This window comes from Urtica dioica, chromosome 1, assembly GCF_054948205.1.
Source record: "Urtica dioica subsp. dioica isolate 48M chromosome 1, U.dioica_male_clone48M_v1_H2, whole genome shotgun sequence".
Taxonomy (NCBI): Eukaryota; Viridiplantae; Streptophyta; class Magnoliopsida; order Rosales; family Urticaceae; genus Urtica; species Urtica dioica.
The window spans coordinates 1039210-1060212 of NC_142756.1; the positions used below are offsets into that span (position 1 = coordinate 1039210).

Genomic DNA, 21003 nt, shown 5'->3' on the forward strand with positions numbered 1-21003 from the left:
GTTGTTGGAGTGGGAATAGTTTATCATTAAGATATTTAGTAGTGGATGCATGACAGATCAGTCGTTACTTTAATAACCATTTAATTTTCTTATTATAATTATTTCCTCATGAGATGCATTATTGCTATTTGCAACAATCATTTTTTTTTTTTAATTATTTCTTTTCATAAAAAAGATTCAGATGGTTACCAACCATACTAACTAAGTTGGGCTATATATGCTTAATATTCAAATGATTGGGCTAAAATTTTAATTGAGAAAAGACATTTGACTATTTCATAAGGTTTAGAATTATATCATCAATTACACACTAGAGTCAGAACTCTTAATGTGAATGTTTATTTAAGCCAAGTTAGAATAGGTGTCTTGCAACTCTATGCTTAACTCTTTTTCGTGTGAATAGTTTTAAGACAGAGCCGAATATTAACTCAAACGCTATATGTAGTTAATTAACCACATACAAACTAAAATTTTGATAAAGAGTTGGCATTCTATTAATTTTACAAAATAGTTATAAATATTTAAAATTAACAAAAATTAAATTTGTCACGTAAGATTTAGTGACTATGTTTAAACATATTTGAAACATCGACTAAATAGCAATGTTAACGTTTTAAATAGCTTAGTTTGTTATGTTTTCCATAAAAGAATGAATACTTCAACTTTGTTAAAATAAACATTATATTAACAATGCTCCCTTCGAATTTGGCTGCCATGCCCCTGAACAATGCCATTTCTATTCTTCATTTTGAAGTTTTTTGTACGTAATTTTACTTTTATCTTGTATATTCTCTTTCCTAACTCTTGTATACTCTCACTTTAACTTTTCATTCTGATTATCTTTATATTCTTCTATCAAATAATTTTTTGACATCACCAAAATTTATAATTTATTTTTTACAATTTATAGACACCCACTTTAATATATTTTTTATATACCTAAGAATATCTTATTATTATTATTATTATTATTATTATTATTAATTATATTTTATAGAAATAATTATTAATTACAAATATAAATACATATTTTACCAAACACTAATTCTGCTTCTGCTAATAGTTATAACAATTTTACAACAAATTACCGAACACATATTTGTTTTTGAAAACAACAGTTTTTCCTAATAGCAAAATCTAAAAGCAAAGTAACGCCAAACAGATTCATATTATCGTCTTCCGGATATCTCCAACGGACTGGGAGCCTCCTTCACCACCATTTTTTTCGATCGAATCTCAACGTCACCATAGTTAAGAAGATGAGGAATCTTGGAGGAGATGAATCGGCGTTGACGGTCTACGCGGCTTCGGATTCCTTGACAATGCTTTTTCAATCTCTGACTTTATTTTCGCGCGTCGATGCACCTCTTGAGATGCAGCGAGGTGAGCCTTTGGATCTCTGATCTGCTCTGACGAAACTTGGCCGGAAAAACAGAGGTGTTGCTGAGATTTCTCAACCAGCCCAGACCTAGCTCAAGACACCAACACGATTAAAGAACAAGAGGAAGAAACCATGGGTAGTTTTGGAACCCATAATAAAATGGGCTAATTTCTTTATAAAAAAAAAAATTGATAATTAGACTATTATTTTAATTTCTCCCTCATAAAATGGCTACTTAGTAACAAATCTCTACAAGATTTAAAATGAGCATTATCTTCAATATGTTAGCAATTAATTTTGCGTTTGAAATTTATCGTAAATGCAAATTCCACGATATTGGGCCTTTTGTTTTAGAAAAAAAATTATGAGGCCCAGGTTCCAACCGGGGCTTAAGGGTCCAATGTCAAGTTTGGGCTTAAGGGTCCAATGTCAAGTTGATAAAATCTAAATCAATCGATCTGCTGCATTGATAAAAAAAAAAAAAAAAAAAAAAAAAAAAAAAAAAAAAAAAAAAAAAAAAAAAAAAAATCGATCTGTTGTTTTGTGGGTGTGCAAAAATCAACGGTGTTTCTTCATTGGTTGTCAAAGTGAAACAATGCTTTCAATTTTGGGAATCCCTGGTAAGTTTATGACCAGATTAATGATATTGATCGATCCGGCTGGTCAAAATTTGTTTGCTGTGGTTCGTAACCTCGGAATATTGCAGTAAAAAGGGAGTGGGAAAGACAAGTGATGAAGCGCGTGATAGGGAGTGGGTTTGTGATTGTCTCTTCTTTCTTATTGACGATTGTCCACGGAATTTGTTACTTCATAGTTCCATTATATGCATCATCATTGGGTAAGGTAGAAACTATCCATAGGAATGATATGCTCTTTTTTGGACTCATCTGTACGCCTCTCATGGCTTTTTATGCTAAGCGACTCATAAGGATGAGGCCTGTCTTGTTCAACATGATATTACACTACTATTCCTTGAACACTGCTTTTGCTTTAAAGGAGGTCGTGGAAGATGTGGAGAGGTAATAAAAAATAATAAAAATAAAAAAAGTTTTTGAGAAATTGTCTCGTTTGTCACCAATTTTATAATATTTTCTCACTTTCTACCAAAAGACTAATTTGGCCCAAAATGTCACCGAGATGTCAACAATGTTGACATCCCATAATGAAGGTCAAAAATAGATGTCGATGGTAGCATCTTGGGAAAAATTAGTCTTTTGGTGGAAAATGGGAAAATGTTATAAAATTGGTGACAAATATATTAAATTACTTGATTTAGGTTTGGTTTGATTTGTTTCAGGGGAGCCCCAGAAGAAATTGCAACACCGCAAATTGAGGGTACTGAAATGCACCGCGAGGCTGCGTGGCTTTTTTTTCCCTCTCGGCTGCTGGGCTCTGCTATATTATAATAAAGGGTATTATAGGCATTTCCATATGCTTTCCATGCTGCCATTTGCATGGGTTTTTGTTACGTCCACAGTTCTTTTCGGTATTACCTTTCACATGAATGCCATGGAATTGCAAGTCAATGACCTGAGGAGGGTTAAGAAGTTGCTATCCATCGCTAGATGACGGATTCTATTATATACTCCACTCAACTCAACACACTCGGATTCACTTGTTCAACAAAACCTATGGATTTTGGCTTTGTTTACTAATGGATGCTAAGAGACTCTTTCATTTTTTAGACGAACCAAGAATTCTCGATGATCAACTGAACAATTGTATAGAGAGTAGAATCTAATATATGACATTTTATGGTTTAGAATGGAGTGTAGAAATGATTACCTGAAGAATGAGACTTAGAATATGCATAAGCCAATAAGAAAAGCACATCCTAAAACCCAATAAGCATTTAAGGTTTGCCTGAGCAATAACGACGACGAGGCTTGAGGTCGGACGAAAAAATTACCGGACCATTGTAAAGAATTGTTACCAAAGCTCCCGATACCGAGATTAAAGTGCCTATGATTTTGGCTCTGGTTGTCGCGCTTCCAAAATTTAGACTTCCATACTTTTACATGTATATAGAAAACGTTGAAAGGTCACTTTTATTAATTAATCATAGTCCCATTTTTTTGTCTCCCTAAGTTTTTAAATGTATAACATAAACTCGTTTAAATAGTTAAATGATCCAAATATAGTTAAATTAATATATATATATATATATATATATGGACTGAATTTATTCGAAAAATAGCAGAGGTTTTAATTTATATCTTTCAGCAAATTAACAAAGTTTTCAAGTTTTTTTAGCAAAACTTATTTTAACAAAAATAAAACATATGATAAGAAGTTATAAAAATTTCTATAATATACATAACAACATTCCATTATATACATGAGCTTGTCTCAAACTCTCAATATGTTAAGAAACTTTGGTAGCTCCAATGTCGAGAATCGTTATACTTATATTACAAAATCGACTACCGGAGAAAGGTAATATTTCATTCTTATGTTCTTATGGAGGAATAATGGTTGGAGATAGAGCGAACGTTCAACGCGCAAGATTCGGGTAGCCAGAAAAAGATTCGGGGACATATAACTTGAGAAAGATTCTCAAGTATTGAATCTCCTTAAATTTCTTAGAATCTACTCTTTAAGAAGTTATCTATAAATAAACCCTCAGACCTAAATGGTAGTAAATTAAAAAAAAATCAGCCCTTTCTCCGCTTTTTCCTCAGGTGAGGCATAGAACGCAGAGCTCCAACGGGGATTCTCTGACTATCATTCTCCGGCGGCAAGCGATCCACCGTTGCGGGGCCCGGGGGATCCAAAATCGGTTCAGAGACACCAAGCACTGCCTTGTCCAGATCAGCATTCTCTTCAGCTAATGGCATAGCTTCCTCACGAGGGCTATTCTCGTCCGGGTTGGTTTCATCTTCACCGACACAAAACCCGCCTCCGGATCTCAAGTATTCTTCTTCCGCTTCTGGTTTTTCATCATTATTATCGCCTTCGTCCAAACAGAATCCCCCTCTTTTTTCGAGGTGATCTGTCTCGAAGCTCGGCTTAGGAGAAACGCTATCGGTGATGTTATGCTCTTCTTGCTCTGGACTGTGTTTGGGAGCGTTCGATGTCTCTTTGTCTACCTCTTTATCATCTCCCGAGTCAGCAGAACGATTCAAGTCTTCGGTTTCCAATTCCTTTTCTGTGTAGTCCACGGGCTTCCCAGCTCGTCCCGACTGAAAAGTGTGGAGCGATTAAAATGTTTTAGGTAAGCAAACAAAACAGGCACAACAAAAGCTAGGATTGGTCGAATTGATTCTATCGAGTCCCGAACTTAGCGAACTGAAACATATGAATTGCTCAAGGGAGGGATTTATGTACTACTGACTATAAGGGCCATTTTTGTCTGTTAATTGTTTTAAGACCATTACGTGTATGATTGCCATTGCTCTTCTCACATGATCCTGGATTCTTCAGTAGTACCCAAAAATAAAATAAAATAAAATAAAATAAAAAATAGAAGCTAGACATTTTTATTTTGTATGTCAAAAAGCTTACCCTTCGCAAATCAACGCGTTCTTTTGGTGTCTCCACGCGAACTTCCTCTTCGGTATCACTAGAGCTGGTTTCGGACACTTCACGAGGCGTACTTCCTTTTCCCTTTCCTCTTCCTCTGCCTCTTCTGCTCGGTTGTGATCTTTTGTTGGAACCCCGTACACCATCTGAGAGATTCGGAGACTCAGACACAACGGCACCAAGTTTCGTCCGCTTCCTCGATTTCTTTGCAGTCAATTTCTTCTCATGCTCTCTCACGTTCTCTGACTGGTCATCACCAAATTCAGTCTTGGTCGACTTTCTCTTGTCTTTGTTTACAGAAACTTCTGACACGGGGTCATCTAACTTCACGGACTTCTTCCCCGTAATTCCTTTGACAGCTTTCTTAATCCTCTTGCTACGAAATTTCGCAAATGGCTCGTTGAAAGTGTAGAATGCCTCCAGACGCAGTTGAGTCTTCACCGCACAACGAACACAAAACAACAAAGATTAAAAGGTCTGAAAATAAAACCGGGTCTTGAATTGAAAATCCTCAAAACCACGTGATAGTCGTCAAGAAAATGTCTGACTTAATTTTTTGTGCCTAACCTCACGTTTATTGTATTCCTTCAAAACTGGCAGAATCAATTCATCTGCCTTGTGGCTATCCCAGCCAAATTTTTCCCAGCACAATCTGCATTCCACAGAATTTGAGAGTATAAGAAATTTCCACTATCTATCTTTGAAAAAAAAATTCCCAGCACGAAGTTGATCTATTACGCTATACTATGTATAACTTACTGCCAAGAAGAAGAGAACTCACTTGCGAAGGAGAAAATGATCAGGTTTTCCCCAAGAGAAACCGTCAGTTGACTTGTCGATTTGGGGAGATAGATAAGCAGAAATAACTGTTTGACTTGGGAATGATGTGGGAACATGCCAGTTCTTGCTCACTTTTCTCTGCACAGCACAATTAAAGACGGTGGTGAGATGATAGATTCATCGACATGAATAACATAAGTAACAAAATTAACTAAACCGGGAAAATAAGGCACTTACGTGCTTATCCATAAATATTTTCTTTCGTTTATGAATGTCATCAGCGGACTTCTTTTGCTCTTGATCTTCAGCTGAGTTTTCTTGCAATGAATATACTTCCGTCGTATTGGTTTGGGAGAAACTATCATTGTTGCCCGCGTTTGATCCTTTTTTTCTTGCCTTTGAATCTAATTGGTCATCATGCTTTCCCAATATTGTGGGATCTGGAGATTCAATCCAGTCACGGAATTCTTTGAGTCCACTTTCCTCGGGAAAAGCGTTTAAAACCTCAATTGCATTAACAATGCCTATTCCACTATAATGGAAGGAAAACCATAGAGACGATCAATTAGATTATTTAATCAACCAACCTTACAAAAACAGTCGGACATATTGTTGAAAATCCAGGTTCCGTGGCATAAAATGTTTCTCGGATCTATTAATCCGTAAATAAGGTTTGTATCGGATTTATAACTCCTTAGGGGTGATTTAGCTCAGTCATAAGCACTTTCATCTAATATGTTGTGGCAAGTAAAACAAACTGCAATTTCATGCTAAGTTGTTTTTCTTTAGATTTCATGCTAAGTTGTGACTTGACTGAGCTGAATAAACTGAAGGAAACTAAATATCTACATTTTTTTTATATAACTGCGGTGTCTGACTAAAATCCACGAAACCCAATTGTTGCATCCAGGAGAAATCGAACTGGGACTGATATGGGCCCAAAAATTACCTTTAACACTAGACCGAACCCTTGGAGTTAAATATCTACAAATATTAAGGGGCTTTTTATTGATAATGGCCAAACGGAAAGTATATAAAACACAGCGACGAGTTCAAAAATATATCTACAATTTTGAAAGCAAGGTTCCTTTCATCTCCAACGTTGATAACATGATAGGAGACACCCATGCACATGGAACTATACATACAATGATGGACTGGAAAAATAATGCATTCTTACCCGACCAACCATCAGGAAAAGCAAAGACAACGGGTAGTAAAAAAAACACAGTTAAAAAAGGTACCTGACACCTTCGGTGTAATCGCTTCCAAGAAGAAGTGCCATGCTAATCAATTTATCTCTGCTTAATCCCAGCTCATTCTCAATATCCTGGGTGGGGACATAGTAACAAGTAACAGATAAGTTGCATGGGTTAAACAATCGTCTTTGGACTTGAGAAGAAAAAAAATGTATAAAGTAACAAAGAAGAACCAAGAGAGGTCATTGTCTTCACATGTCAATTAAAGAACAAACCAAGTTCAATGGTCCGGTTAAAAGTAGATTTCGAAGAGACCACAATGACAAAAACAATATAGCATAAGGGAAAAAAATGCACAAGGTGTTTGAATAAATACATAACAACTGTAAGTGCGTCTAGAGAATTAGTAACACACGTGAATTGTCAATCCATCCTTCTTTTAGCCATACCTTCATGAAGTATGTCTCCACATATTTCCGGTCATCAAATATGTTCTTGTAAACACTCTGTGCTCCAAACAAGAATGCATCGGAGTCATCAGTGACAACGCCATCGACAAGGTTAGCTATTTCCAAAAAAGCACATTGACTTTCGGCTTCAGTGGGTGAAATGATATAAGGTATGCCAAACATTTGCAGCAGCTCCTACAACAAGTCAGAAATAAAAATAAATAAGCACATCTTTTGAAGAAAAAATAAAGAATTCAGTAGAAGAATACTAGGTGAAGAATAAGATCTCCAAAAAAAATAAAAGTCAAGTGATGAGTACGTATACAAATATCAGTTGTTTGCTAAATCAAGTTTACTTCATAGTTCGATTTATTAATTGGGAGTAAGAGTAACAATGAAACGGTTATGCTTTAAAAGAAAAATATTTGCAATATTCTCCAACAAAGACCACTTTAACGTACACTGATTGCATTCTCAAAATTGAAACCATGAAGACAAAGTTTTGCTTGCAATGCAATGATAAAAACAAGTTCTTAACGCACCTGACAATCTATAAACATCTCACCACTGACAGACTCTGCATTGCGTTCAAGCTGTCTCCGCTCATCGCCGAGAATGAGGCGTTCTTGGTCTAAAATCTTCATCTCTTCCTTCAAGTTTGCCTCTGCGGCTTCCACGTGCCAATTCTCATCCTTTTCCAGACCAGAGTTCTCCAGCATATGTTCAACTTCTACGAAAGAGATGTTCTCGTTCTGTTTTAAAGTTAAACTTTCCTCGTTGTCCATTTCATGGATAAACTCTGCCATCTCTTCTTCTGTAAAAGGAAGAGCCGGCGTGGTATTGCTGCCCAGACTGCGTTCGGGTTGAGATTCAACACATGGCAATTCTTCAAACAAACCAGCCGACTTGCTAGCATCTTGCATCAACTGTTTCGGGGAACTAACTAAACTTGCTGTAGTTTCATCAGGATCGCATGCGATAGATTGCTTCAACGGCCTCTTGGGAGAACCAGCAGTTTTCGAGAAACCAGGTCTCACACCATTCAAAACTTCGCTAGTCGATATATTTATTTGGATACCGTTATCCCCTCGAAAAATTGGCTCTTCTGTCCTTTGTTTTGACTCCGGAACCCCGGTACTTTCACAAGTATTTCTGACAGGCAGTTCTGACTTATCATTTTCAGGCAATGCATTTTGTTCCTCCTTATCCCTGAGACTTCTCCTTATTGCTTCTTCTAGATCAGCCTCTTCTTCTAAATAACCCTTTGAACTGTGTTCACTCTTTTGAGCTACAAGGGGTGTAGTAGTGTGTTCAGAATCTTCACGATTTTCTTCTTCCCACTCCACTTCACTGCCATCGCTGAGGTCAACTTCCGAAAAAGGGTGTTTTGAGTCCAAGTTGGCATCGTCAGGTAGAGTATTACGGTAAGCTTCAATAGTACCTTCCTCCCAGTCACAGTCCGAATCAGAACCGGCAGAGAGGTTATTTACTAATGGCGTAATATTATCAGATTCTGGCCCGCCAGGATTTTCGGACACTAGACGAGTAAATAAATCATCATCGCCATCGAAACAGTTGGTGGTGTCACCATCATCTACAAAAGAAATCTCTATTGAAGTATCACCATTTAACGCAGAGTTTTCTTCTGCATTGCTCAGTTTAACAGCCTCAGCACCATTAGGTAAAGTTCCCGTGACAACTTTGCTAGGGGAAGAACTTGGGACAGCACTGTTGCTTTTACTTTGAGCAACGTTAACATTTTCCTCTTCAATTTCCTTCATCAGTTCTAAGTTCCTTTGCAAATCACGACTCATACGGATACCCATCGCTCTTACCCTACTGACTCGAACACGCCCTCGCTCATCAACATACGTTTCGATACTGTCATCAAAACCCCTTCTAGAATTATCGAGCTCTGATTCAGTCACTGTATTTGATTGACTTGTAGGTGTAGCTGTATGGACAGTGCTTGTAGCTTGTTCTTCAGAACCAGTCACTGTTTTAGACTTACTTGTAGATGCTACATTAGGCGTGGCGATCGAAGACTGTTCTTCCGATATCTGTGGCTTATCTCCGAATTTGCCAGATGCAAGCACCCTGATAGATCACATGAGATATTAAGAGATTTGTTTTTATTATAAAAAATAAAATAAAAAATAAGTCAAGACATATAGGGAAAGAAATACTCACTGTTTGTTACCAGAAAAAGACGACGAGAAGATGAACTCTCTGTTGGATTCGGAGGCTATTCTTGAAGTCTGTACACCGGCTACTCCTCTTCCTGAAGCAGCCTTCTGCACTTGATTTATCTCTCGGCGGAAAGCAACAGTTTTGAGATACGATTGTATTTGTAGCTCAGAAAACTTTTCAGGGTTCTAAATGAAAAAGGAAATGTCAACCACCGAGTAGACACAAGGTATAGAAAGGAGTATAATAAATAAGAGGAAATAAAATAAGAGTGCAATTCATCCAATGCCTAAGGACTCAATGCAATTAATTAAAGATAAATTTATTACAAAGCAGTTCCAACATAATTCATTTACTTATTTTCTAAAAACCATGGTTAGAAGAAGAAAAACAAATACTCAATACCAAAGTGAAACTCAGCAACTTACCTTCTTGACTTTCTGATACTTCTGTCTATTTTCTGCCATCAACCTCTCTCTAATCTACAAATGAAAAATAGCCAACCAATGCCCGCGAATGAGAAATATGGACAAGGGAAATGCTAATGTGGCTAAGCGTAGATCAGAAGATACACATACGTACTTGAACAAGCAAATCAAGTTGCATCGATGGAGGCAGAGAGGCGAGTATGGAAGGATCAACTTCACCATCCATTGGCGGCTGCAAAAGTAAATACAATGAGCAACGAAATCATAAAATGCACTAAAAATAAAGGTACCGGGATTTTTAAACAATATCGGCCCAAGAGATCTGGGAACTAAAAAGTAACCATAATTGTTTCTTTTCGTCATACCATCCATGATTCTTATATTAACATTTTGATTGATAAATAACTATTATAATTCAGTAAACTACTTCACAGCCCTATGGTTATCAGCTTCTTCAGAAGAATTCAAGTACTTTCTGTGTTTTTTTAATTATCCCTGTGATCTTGACATTCCCAGGGATCACATCATACTTTATAATCCCAAGCCTTGAATTTCAAGCACCATATTAAATTCATAAACACGACCCTGCTTCTTAAGAGAGAAAAAAAATGATTGTGTCAAGTGAATAAGAATATATAGGATTAAAATTACCACTATCATCTCTTCATCCTCTTCGTCATTTGCATCCATATACTCATCCTCTTCAACGAGCTTCGGAGCAGAAGATGTTGATGCATTATTACTGAAAGCCCTTCTTTCTTCTTCCATAAGTGACGCTGCCAACCTATATAAGTCTCAAATATATCAATTAACAGATCGCACCAAACTTTTGCTCGAAAACCCATGTCTTAGTTTATAAACACCTTACATTTCATCTAGCCTTTGCTGATTGGAACTGCTCGGCCCTGTCTCTCCTATTTCTATGTTCCTTTCCACGTTATCTGACTGGATCTTCTTACCCTTAGCATCACTTTTTAGCTTCTGTTTCTGGTTTCCGATATCTTCCTCGGTTACGTAACTTTTAGTATGCAAAGTTAAAAGAAAAACAGAATTTACATGAAACCAAACCTGAAGAAGATCGAGTCGCAGCGAAGGAGTTAAAGCAGCAAGGACAGTAGGATCAACTTCACCGCTCATATCCGGCTGTGAAAATTTTTAATGAAACAGTGGAATAAAATAAAGGTTATACAATACACAATTTAAATTTAATGCAAAAAAATAAAAATAATAACATCGACTCTAGAGTCTTACTGGTACGAAAAACAACCTTACCAATATCATTTCTTCATTTCCATCTTCATCGTCGTCCTCCTGATTTGCTGCTAAGGTGTTGGCTAAACTTCCATCTTCTTCTTCTACCATTATTGATGCCGCTAACCTAATGTGAAATTAATTATAAAAAGTTTGGTTAAAAGGAGGTAGAAATTTCCCACGCTTCAAGTGGGAAAAAAAAGGTGTTTGTGTTGTGATGCTAATCGTGGCTCACTCACATTTCATCTAGTTTTTCTCGATTGCGATAATCAGAGCTCACAGCATTTTCTCCAGAAATATTCCCTGTCGAGCTCGAAGGATTGGGTGAAACATTTTTCTTACCCTTGGCCCCACTCTTTTGCTCCTTCCTCTGGTTCTTGATATTATCTGCTATCTCTTGTAATCTCATTGCCTTAAGCTGTAATTAGAATTTAATACATAAGACCAAAGTTTCCAGAAAATGGAAATATGCATAACATACAATCTTATAGTTCACGAAAAAAAAAACCCCCACAATAATATCACTCTTCAAACGAAAACGACAAAAATTGAAACTTTTTTCTGTCCGCATTGTCAATCAACTAAGCCCCAAACTAAATATCCGCTAAATAAGATGTAAATAGACCCTTAGCTTAATGGAGGTACGATCTTCAAGTGATCAACGACTAGTACATCTAAAATCGCTTGCCAATCATATATAAAGCTATAAATTTTGTAATTGATTATTTTCCGAATTGCATTTTACCTCTACAACAGAATCACTCGTCATAACAAAGCCCACAATACAATACAATACAATAAATATAAGAACTCACATGGTTGAGCAGCAACTTCTCGGCGGTCTTTCGGACCTTGGCCTGGGCGGCGTCGCGGTGGCGGCGGCGAGCGGCGACGGTACGGCGCTTGAGCTCAGGCGTAGCGCCGTCGAAGACGAAGACAGGCTTGGTCCGGAGGAACAACAGCTTGCAGATCCGACGGAAAAACCCTAATACGTGAGCGTTGCGAACCATATCTCCCTTCTCGTCTCTCATCGCCTTCATGAACTGAACCATCCATATGCTCGCGTCTGCGCGCATTTCCCGAATCGAAGATTAGAGACCGAAAATCCCGATAAATTGGGGCTAGGGTTAGGTTATTACCGATGGCGAGCCTTTTCCCGGCGAGGGTGTCGACGGAGACGCGGCGGCCGACGGGGGAGAGAAGCTCCCAGAGGCCGTGAACTCCCATTGTTGCGCTGACTTTCGACGCTTTCAAGTTTCGATTTTGTTATTGCCGCCAAATGGGTATTTGTAGTGGAAACAGACAAGAACCCATTTGGAATACGACGCCGTACGGAGTCTTTCCTTTTGAGGACAAATCTCATAATTTTTTTTTTAAAACGAAATTTTGTATCATTGATATTGATAAACTACCGCATAAATATTGAAACTGTTCAGAAAAAAAGAGCTTAAAGTAATCAATAAAGATAATTAAGATTGTTGAGAGACAACCGGTAATAAAAATACTGAGATGCATTTGACGAAATTTCTCCATCGTCCTCCGAAAAAGAGAACTAGTAGTTTTGGTGGACTAATGGGTCCGCTTCGAAGATCATAACGTCAACGAGGCCATTTTCGGACTTTAGGTTATCACGCTTTCCTTTTGTGCCTTTATACTTTCGCTTTTGCATTCAGATCTATGATATGGTGACTGTTACTCGGTTTTTGAATCTTACACTAATCGTTCCAGAGCTTGATAAGACATCTTTCTGGGCTGATCTTAGGTATATTTATTTCTTGAGAAATGTTGAACCAAGCACCTTAGCAATTACTGATTTGAAAAATTGAGAGTCTACTAATATAAGGTTTTTTTTTTTATAGTAACTTTGAGGACATCTTTGATGTGAAGAATTTCATTGGCTCATTGAGAGATCAAGTCCAAACTATCAGAAGATTGTGAGACGTATTACATGAAAAAGGTTGTTTCTAACTGTGATATAAATGTACTATTATCAAGATCCTAGTGTGAATTGTGTTTTGTATTCTTTTTTTACATTATAATCAAGTTGATGGGACATGCTTATGGACTTGGTTGCAATAGGAACTGTTAATTTATGTCGTTCATCATCTTATGACACCTGAATTCAATCAAGTAGATTCTTCCACTTTTCAGAGCTTTGGTTGAATAGCTATTGTCCCACAAAAAAAGGGTATGTATTTTATTGTTGTTGATGTTAGTCTTAGTTCTCATAACCATACTCTTGCCACTGCGTTGACTCGACTCCAAATAAGGAAAAATTGCTATCACATCAATCATACTCTTTCATCATGTGTTACTATATTTCTATTCTCATCTGCGTATTTACATCTAACAAATAAGCTCGTCTCTTTTTCTCGGGGGAGAGATCGAGTTTGGTAGTTTAGTTTACTAATAATAACAATAGAACGTGTGAGGGACTAGCTAGGATAAATATTACTATAGTATTTTTAGAACACAAGTGAGATAACGGTTTGTACAAATTGTGCAATTGCTATTTTCTTTTCTTTATTTGCTTTGCAGGTGCAGTGTATATTATGACAGTTGCTAGATGTATAATAGTTAATTGCAGGTATAGTAGCTTATAACTGCATGTACACTCGATTCTACATTTGTACATTTTCTGTTAACTATATGTACATTATCACATGTTAGAATTATGGTGTATGTATATATCTTACAACCCGAGGAAGAGATTGAGCTTGGTAGTATTAGTTTCTACTAACAGTAGAACATGAGAGCCTTGTTAAGACAAATATTAGTATTAAGTTAGAATCTCGCAATAAGCTCGTCTCGCTTCCACCTTTATTGTTGATAAGTGTCGATGAAGACGAATTTTTAATACAGATAGCTTAGCTTTATGTGGCCATTCTGACTAATTGTAATCACTTCTTAATTTATAGCAAAACCTGACCATCGAGAGATTATTAGAACTTAAGTTTAGTTCATATGTCGTTTAGCCTTTGTACACAATAGTCTATTATATCTGGTTGTGTCGTTTTGTTTAGTCTTAGTTTTAGTAGTTTTCTTTCTTTTCTCTCAGCTATATAAGCATTGCATCCTGTAACTTTTTAATAAGATCGAATACAATTTCTTCTCTGGTTCGTTGATGAACAGAGTTTGTTATCTCAAGATTCGATTCTCATCTTCTCAAATCCTAGAAATGTAATATGGTATCAGAGCGAATTTCCGCATTCAATTTTCTAGGTTAGATAAATTCACTTCGTCCTCCCCGATTTCCTCGACGATCGGAAAAGATCTCCGACGCGAGCCCGGTGGAATTTCACAAAGGTCAATTTTCTTTTACCTCCGAGTATTCCGGTTATTTGGCGCCTATTTTTCTCGATTTCAAGTTCTTCTTACCATCGCTTATTCATCGACGGAGCGCATTGGAAGTTCGGAGTGTTTTTATCAAGATTCTAGTCCGGCGACTTTCAAGCTGTTTTTATCAAGAATCTATTTCCGGCGATTTTCCGCTTTGTCAAGACTTCAAGATTTTTTTTTTCGGCGATTCAACGTCGTATCAACGGGTTCAAGATCCCAATCCGGCGAGTCCCGCCGTGTCAACATTCAAGATCTTCTCCGGCGAGTCCCGCCATGTCAAAGTTTCAAGATCTTTTTCCGGCGAGTCCCGCCGTGTCATAGCCATCAAGGTTCTCTTCCGGCGAATCCAGCCGTATCGAGCCCGTAAGAATCTTCCTCCGGCGAGTCCCGCCATGCCAATATGATCAAGATTATACTCCGGCAAGTTTTGTCGAGTCAAGACCCTTCTCCGGTGAGTCCCCGCCGTGTCAAAGCCGTCAACAGCTCCTCCGATCTCTCTCTGCGAGCCATCCATGGCCAACGAAGCGAAATCTGCCTCTGGCTCGAGTTTCAAGAGAAGAATGAGCGGAAAAAAAAAAATCAGAAAAATGTCAAGCGAGTTCAGAGAATCGATGAGCTTCCGGAGAGAAGATTGCGTCTTCGGTTTCGTCTCCAGTGAGAAAATCAGCTCATTCTCTTTCATTTCCAATCGTCAACGCATTCTCTTTCATTTCCAATCGTCAAGATTCGAATCGGAATTGGGAACTCCAGAATTTCCTAATCTGGGAAAACATTGCACTGTTGAAGATTGCAAGCTGATCGATTTCTTGCCCTTCACCTGCGATCGATTTCCTGCTCTCGATCCCGATCCTCGGCGGCGGAATCTGGCTGAGCAGCCGAGCGAACAGCACGGACTGCCTCAAATTCCTGCAGTGGCCGATCATCGTCATCGGCGCCGCGGTGATGGCCGTCTCGCTCGCCGGATTCGTCGGCGCGTGCTATCGCAACACTCTCCTGATGCGACTCTACTTCTTCGTGATGTCCTTCGCCGCCGCTGAACCGGAACGTCGTGGGTCTGTTCGTGTTCTTCTTCTTCGTGGGCGTGCTGTTCGACAAGGTTTGGATCTTGAAGGCGCTTTTGATGTATTCTACAGCCAACCCCAGAGTGGATCTTCAAGATGTTATGTTGGTTGTTTCATGGCATGTGAAGGCTGCCAGATGTGTGAATTCTCCAAGCAAGAGTCTTTATAGTATATGCATTCGAGGTGTTCGACAAAATGCCTCTTAGAAGTTTTTTTTTTTTTTTCAAAATGAGGTCTTCTCCGAGTTGTCTTCTACGATATCCAAGTTCAATCCAAGATGAACTTTCAAGAAAGTTTATCTTGAGGGGGTGTATTAGAACTTAAGTTTAGTTCATATGTCGTTTAGCCTTTGTACACAATAGTCTATTATATCTGGTTGTGTCGTTTTGTTTAGTCTTAGTTTTAGTAGTTTTCTTTCTTTTCTCTCAGCTATATAAGCATTGCATCCTGTAACTTTTTAATAAGATCGAATACAATTTCTTCTCTGGTTCGTTGATGAACAGAGTTTGTTATCTCAAGATTCGATTCTCATCTTCTCAAATCCTAGAAATGTAATAGAGATCGATGTTTCACTTTGTTGTTTTGGTCTAAATATTCTATTAATAAGGCTCTGCCTAATATGTGGAGGAGTAATAGCTTTTACCTATGTAATAAAATGGAGTTTCTAAGCGTACACGACTAGAGTAGAGTTTGGAGAGTAATACAATGTCCAGATTATATAAGCTATTGCATATAAGCTATGACCATATTCAACGGCGGATTTGGGCATTGACAACCGAGGCTCGAGCCGAAGATGTTGAGAAGGAGAGCTTGATGGTCTTATTCGAGTCCGCGGTGTTGGTGAATTTGATTTCCACGTGGAGCTCGGGCTTGACTAGCAGGAAATTTTTTTCCGATTTATATCATAAACTTTTCATTTTTTTTTCAAGGGAACAGCAAATTATTCTTAGTTTGGTTCTCTTTTGTGTTACCATTGAGATTATACATTGATATCTCTATGACATCATTGGGATGTTTGTAGGCCTAGTTTGAATTTCTCGAGTATATTACATAATACATAAAACAAGAACATACTTCTTTTGGTTTTAGCTAAATTGACATATTATTTGTCCTATATAAACATTATTGTTTAAACTACTATTAATCCTCGCGAGATTTTTAGCTTACCAAAGAAATTAAAATTATTTGTCCTATATTTTTATCAATGATATTATTTGTCCTATATATACATAGTTGTTTAAGCTACTATTAAACATCTAGTTTACTAGCACCAATGCCTTGCCAGAATGAAATTTGACCTCAACTTTCATTGGGCCTATGCATTTCCAAAGATAAACAAATTCAAGTTAAAATTAATAAATAAATAAAAGCCAATAATCATCAAACCCAGTACTGTAAGTTATTATTTTTTGTTCCCGAATCCCATGTTTCCTTAACACGTGGAAGTAGTCAACAAGCTCATTAGTTTTTCTTTAAGAAATCAATAGTACATTTTGCTTTGCCATAATGAGGAGTTGATTAAATTGCAGTCATTTAATATGTATTTTACTTTGAATTCAAACATCTAGTTTACCATCTCTAATAAATGTGCCAAGGAAAATAATATCCATTTATCAATCTATTCAAAATTTATTTTCAAACCTACCCAAGTAATGATTTCACATTGGACTCATATTAACCATACCAAAAGGTAATCCAAGCGTGGCTAAATATCATCATTATAAATAGGGTTAGCTATAACTTGGTTTATTTGAGCTGTTTTCTACTCTGGCTTACCAAACAGCAATTAATAAAATTGACTTTGTTTTATAAGATTTATAATTTCCCTTCATTTGTCGTTAAGCACAGGACAAAGGAGCAATGTCTCGCTTCTTCACATGGTTTGGATATTCTTCCAACGCAAATCAATATATTTTTTGTGATTCATTTAATATTTTAAGTCAATTTGGCTAAGAAAACGTCACATTATTGTTGTCCAATCCCCAACGCAATTGAAAATATTAGAGTAAGAACACAAAAGCTAATTCTGAGCAACAAAAAAAATATAAGAAAAAACCACTTATTAAAGCGACCGTTGTACTTTCTTGACTTATGTCATTATATGGTTGATAAATGTTTAATTTTTATTTTCGCCAGGGACATAATGTATCATTGTATTGCAAGTTGCGACTAGTTCCTATGGTTTTAATTTTTATTGATGATTCTTTTTTTAATTTTATTGATGAAAAAAAAAACTAGTTCACGTGTTTCTTTCACAAGCGTAGTGAGATTACATCACCACAGTAACCGACTACGGCTAGTACAAAACCATTTTCTTTACACGTTTTTTTGTGTGTGAATAAATGGTTAATCTGTTTTTTTAAATGGTCCTCTAATCGTTAATAGTAGAAAAAAAAAATGTTTTGATTAAAGGTCAATTTTTAATTGAGACTACTTAAGTCAATTATTTTAATTTAGTCTTATACCAAAATGTCTTAAAAGTGGAATATTTTACATTTTTTCATTAATCAACCAATTGAATTAATTAGCTTTGTAAATACAGCGTTCAATTTAATTTTAATCGTGAATTACAGCTTTTCACCTACGATTACGAATACGATTAACTATTTGTCGCATTATTTACCTACTTTTACTTTTATATAATTAAAGAACACAGCTGTTATGAGTTATGTCTGTCATCATAATACGTTTTCAGTGATTATTCAAATGTTTTCGTAATGAAGCACAACCGTAGCCAAAGGGTATTTATTTTATAGCTTATGCTGATCTCTAAAATTTCATTTAAATTGATTAGCTGTTTTAATTCTAAATTTACTGTTTCAACTAAATAATATTTATTGGGTTTTTTCCTCAAAATAAAATAAAAATATTTGTTGGGTGTAGTAGACTGCTAAAAACAATAAAAAATTAAAACATAAATATAAAATTCAAAATTTTCTTTCATTTATTATGGAAAACTAAAACCCCCTTCACAATTGTTTAAAATAAATCTTGAGCAAAAAAAAAAAATGCTTAAAATAAATAAAACAAGAAAAAGAGCCCACACAAGAAGCTAGTGTGTGGACGCGGCTTTTAGAGCAGGCCCACAGAAAAGCCCATTTTGCTTCTGCTAGCGTAGCGTGTCGCTTTGTCGCCTAAGTAGAGTTGACCAACTCGACTCTTACGCGCCACCGTTGGCGCGTGGAATCCAAATCGCATCGCCACTTTTTGTCATTCTTTACCTTGCACTTTGGAATCTACTAGCCCACTCTGCCACACTTCTTCTGGGCTTTGCTTTCTCTGATTTCACCAGAGAGAGAGAGAGAGAGAGTAAGACGAGTCATTTGTGCTGTTTTTGTTCTTCCAATTTCTAGAGAGAGAAAGACACATCTCATCACTTCTTCTTTTTTTCAAATCCACAACTTTCTTCCACTTTCCCTCTTCATCGTTGAAAGTCTTCAAATAAGTCACTTGAAGGAAGAAAAATAAGAAAAAGAAGAAGAAGAAGAAGAGAAGAAGAAGAAAGCGAAGAAAAGAAGAGAAAATTCAACCTTTGACAATTTCCAAATTAGCTTCGGAGGAACGAAATCAAGGTAGTTTGATTAGTTACAAGTTTCATCATTACACACACACACAGTCTTATTATTATTAACTCATATGTATATGAGAAACAAATTATTGAAAGTGGGGTTGTAGATTCTGTCTCTCAATCGTCAACCCCAAAAGTAAAGTTCCGACCTTTACATGATTTCCGTTTCTGGGCTCAACTCAAAACCCCTGATATGAGAGACTAGTTTCCCTTTCTTTTGGGATAAACCCATTTGAGAGAAAGATAGACATGTCACGGATTCACGAAAAAGACGGTTACTTGACAACAGCAAGCTATCCACCGCCATTCTCGCCGGCGATCCCTTCTCCGGCGACAACGAACCACCCTTCAGCGTCGGGATCAAAAATCAGCCCGGCCGTGCTCTTCATAATCGTGATCCTCGCCGTTCTGTTCTTCATCTCCGGTCTGCTTCACCTCCTGGTGAGATTCCTAGTCAAACACCCCTCGCCGTCGTCCTCTTCTCCGTCGCCGGAGACCACCGGAAACGCCGATTTCCCGACGTCGGAGGCGCTCCAGAGGCAGCTCCAACAGCTCTTCCATCTCCACGACTCGGGCTTAGACCAAGCCTTCATCGACGCTCTCCCGGTTTTCCACTACACCGAGATCGTGGGCCTCAAAGAGCCGTTCGACTGCGCGGTTTGCTTGTGCGAGTTCTCCGATAAGGACCGGCTCAGGCTTCTTCCGGTGTGCAGCCACGCGTTCCACATCTCGTGCATCGACACGTGGCTCCTCTCGAACTCGACTTGCCCGCTCTGCCGCGGAGCCCTCTTCGCCAACCCCGCCGACAATCCCGTCTTCGATTTCGAGGGCTTCGGTGAAGACGAGGACGAGCAAGAAGAAGCAGAGAGGGAAAGATCGAAGGCTAGGTCGAAGAGGGTGGTCGAGATCGTGGTGGCCGAGAAGGCGACGAAAAAAGGGGTTTTGCCGGTTCGGCTCGGGAAGTTCCGGCGGGTCGGCCCGGATTCGGGGGAGACGAGCGGGTCGAGTAGTAGTAGATTGGACGCTCGGAGGTGCTTTTCGATGGGGTCTTATGAGTATGTGCTCGGTGATTCGGTTCTTCGGGTTCCGTTGAGAAGACGAGAAGAGCGAAGCGAGGGCGTTGATGGGGATTCGGAGGGGAAGAAGATTAGTAGCGTGAGCAAAGGCGAGAGCTTTTCCGTCTCGAAGATTTGGCTTTGGCCGAAGAAGGGCAAGTTTTCGACCTCGTCTTCAATGGAGCCGAATTCGGGTTTGGACTTGGCTTGGATGGGAAAACCTCCTTTTGAGTGATAATTGTGAGAGGCTCTCTCTTTACTCTTGAGAGGTGATATATCATATATATATATTCTTTATTTTTGTGATTCTCTGATCATTGTTCTTTCTATGTTTTTTTTTTTGGGGGGGCGTTTGGGGATATTTAGGCAATCAATCAATCTAGCTAGGACATACCAAAACTTGGGGATTTTTGTATGAACTTTTGTTATAATGTCTCTTCTCTTTGTGGACAACACATGACACATATTATATATATCTATCTATATATGTATGTATGTATGACTATGATTGCCTGTAATTTGGTTGCTTGAACATGGTTATGATCATATCATCTTGTTAATTAGTTATAGCCCTAAGATTGTGATGATCTTGACGAGGCACCGTGGTTGCATATTAACCGTCCTATCAGCGCCGGGCACGCCACGTGGGCGAAAGGGACATTCAATAATGGAAGAGTATTCCCATCAATTGGGAAATATATTATTTTTCCCTCAAAGTCTTTAAGGAAAGAAAGACATACAAGGACAAGTACTAGATGTTCTTGTTCTTGTTGATAGAACTTT

General features: G+C 37.8%; 3 protein-coding genes across 5 annotated transcripts; 2 read left to right on the forward strand and 1 right to left on the reverse strand.

Annotated features, from left to right (window-relative positions):
• Positions 1 to 1938: 1938 nt before the first annotated feature.
• LOC149406054 (uncharacterized) lies at positions 1939 to 3041 on the forward strand. The gene is made up of 3 exons (XM_089628879.1): positions 1939 to 2001; positions 2088 to 2400; positions 2679 to 3041. Exons 1-3 carry the CDS (start codon positions 1977 to 1979, stop codon positions 2785 to 2787), a joined length of 447 nt encoding a protein of 148 aa, XP_089485005.1. The 5' UTR covers positions 1939 to 1976; the 3' UTR covers positions 2788 to 3041.
• Positions 3042 to 3670: 629 nt separating this feature from the next.
• UVH3 (5'-3' exonuclease family protein) lies at positions 3671 to 12474 on the reverse strand. Of its 3 annotated transcripts, XM_089610583.1 has the most exons (18): positions 12337 to 12474; positions 12013 to 12263; positions 11437 to 11615; positions 11219 to 11324; positions 11015 to 11089; positions 10815 to 10933; positions 10598 to 10730; positions 10101 to 10178; positions 9947 to 10000; positions 9522 to 9706; positions 7874 to 9428; positions 7332 to 7526; positions 6928 to 7013; positions 5921 to 6215; positions 5685 to 5821; positions 5471 to 5555; positions 4886 to 5338; positions 3671 to 4563 (listed from the first exon to the last, which is right to left on the reverse strand). In XM_089610583.1, the coding sequence occupies exons 1-18, from the start codon at positions 12422 to 12424 to the stop codon at positions 4036 to 4038; spliced, it is 4602 nt and encodes a 1533-aa protein (XP_089466709.1). In that variant the 5' UTR covers positions 12425 to 12474; the 3' UTR covers positions 3671 to 4035. The 3 variants fall into 3 exon arrangements, with proteins under 3 accessions (XP_089466709.1, XP_089466739.1, XP_089466776.1); XM_089610613.1 differs by lacking the exons at positions 11015 to 11089; positions 11219 to 11324; positions 11437 to 11615; positions 12013 to 12263; positions 12337 to 12474 and having other exon boundaries at positions 10598 to 10722; positions 10815 to 10936; XM_089610650.1 differs by lacking the exons at positions 11015 to 11089; positions 11219 to 11324; positions 11437 to 11615; positions 12013 to 12263; positions 12337 to 12474 and having other exon boundaries at positions 10810 to 10926.
• Positions 12475 to 18834: 6360 nt separating this feature from the next.
• On the forward strand, positions 18835 to 20766 carry LOC149406056 (RING/U-box superfamily protein). The gene has a single exon (XM_089610710.1). The coding sequence runs from the start codon at positions 19415 to 19417 to the stop codon at positions 20453 to 20455; it is 1041 nt and encodes a 346-aa protein (XP_089466836.1). The 5' UTR covers positions 18835 to 19414; the 3' UTR covers positions 20456 to 20766.
• Positions 20767 to 21003: the final 237 nt, after the last annotated feature.